This window comes from Sinocyclocheilus grahami, unplaced genomic scaffold (genome assembly GCF_001515645.1).
Source record: "Sinocyclocheilus grahami isolate Dianchi unplaced genomic scaffold, SAMN03320097.WGS_v1.1 scaffold3812.1, whole genome shotgun sequence".
Taxonomy (NCBI): Eukaryota; Metazoa; Chordata; class Actinopteri; order Cypriniformes; family Cyprinidae; genus Sinocyclocheilus; species Sinocyclocheilus grahami.
Genome location: NW_015508869.1, coordinates 232 through 777, shown reverse-complemented (window position 1 = coordinate 777; position 546 = coordinate 232). Strand labels below are relative to the sequence as shown.

Genomic DNA, 546 nt, shown 5'->3' with positions numbered 1-546 from the left:
ATTTAAAACAAAATAGTAGTAGTCCGAAATTTACAAGTTTAGAAAATCAAACAGACAAAAGCAACTGAATCCATCAGACAGAGGTCTCCGACTGTAGCTGTAGTACAAACTTGTGGGACTTGGGATGGACGTACTCCTCACTGAGTTTGAGGTGAGGGATAGCTTTGCTGGTGACCACTAAGCTGAAGTCAGATGATTTGAGCTGGAATTCAGAGCCTTGACGGAGTGGACTGGTGACCGACGCTTCGCAGACCAGCGTCCACTGCCGGGTCTGCCAGCACTCTCTTGTGTACTGGAGTGTGGGCCCAGTCATCAGATAGCTCTCCAGAAATGCCTAGCAGGGAACAACAGGACTCATGTCTGTTCACTGATGTCTGCTAGTATTCTACAGTGACCTGATCTGATTAGAAGTTTGTGTAATATTTAGGACTGGAAATGTTTTATTTTTTCAAGACCAAAAAGAACTGATTTGAATTTTCATAAAATACCAGTAAGGAAGGTTTTGAGTAAATAATTAAATAGTGAGGCAGAAGCTGTGTCTGAAAT

General features: G+C 42.5%; 1 protein-coding gene across 1 annotated transcript in view; it reads right to left on the bottom strand.

Annotated features, from left to right (window-relative positions):
* The window catches only part of LOC107576499 (galactose-specific lectin nattectin-like), a gene marked incomplete at its 5' end in the record, with an annotated part of 17,862 nt that extends 17,528 nt beyond the window's left edge, over window positions 1-334 (bottom strand). The window contains one exon of the mRNA XM_016262666.1: window positions 80-334. Coding sequence (XP_016118152.1) covers window positions 80-334 — 255 coding nt within the window. The remainder of the gene's footprint in view (window positions 1-79) is intronic.
* Window positions 335-546: the final 212 nt, after the last annotated feature.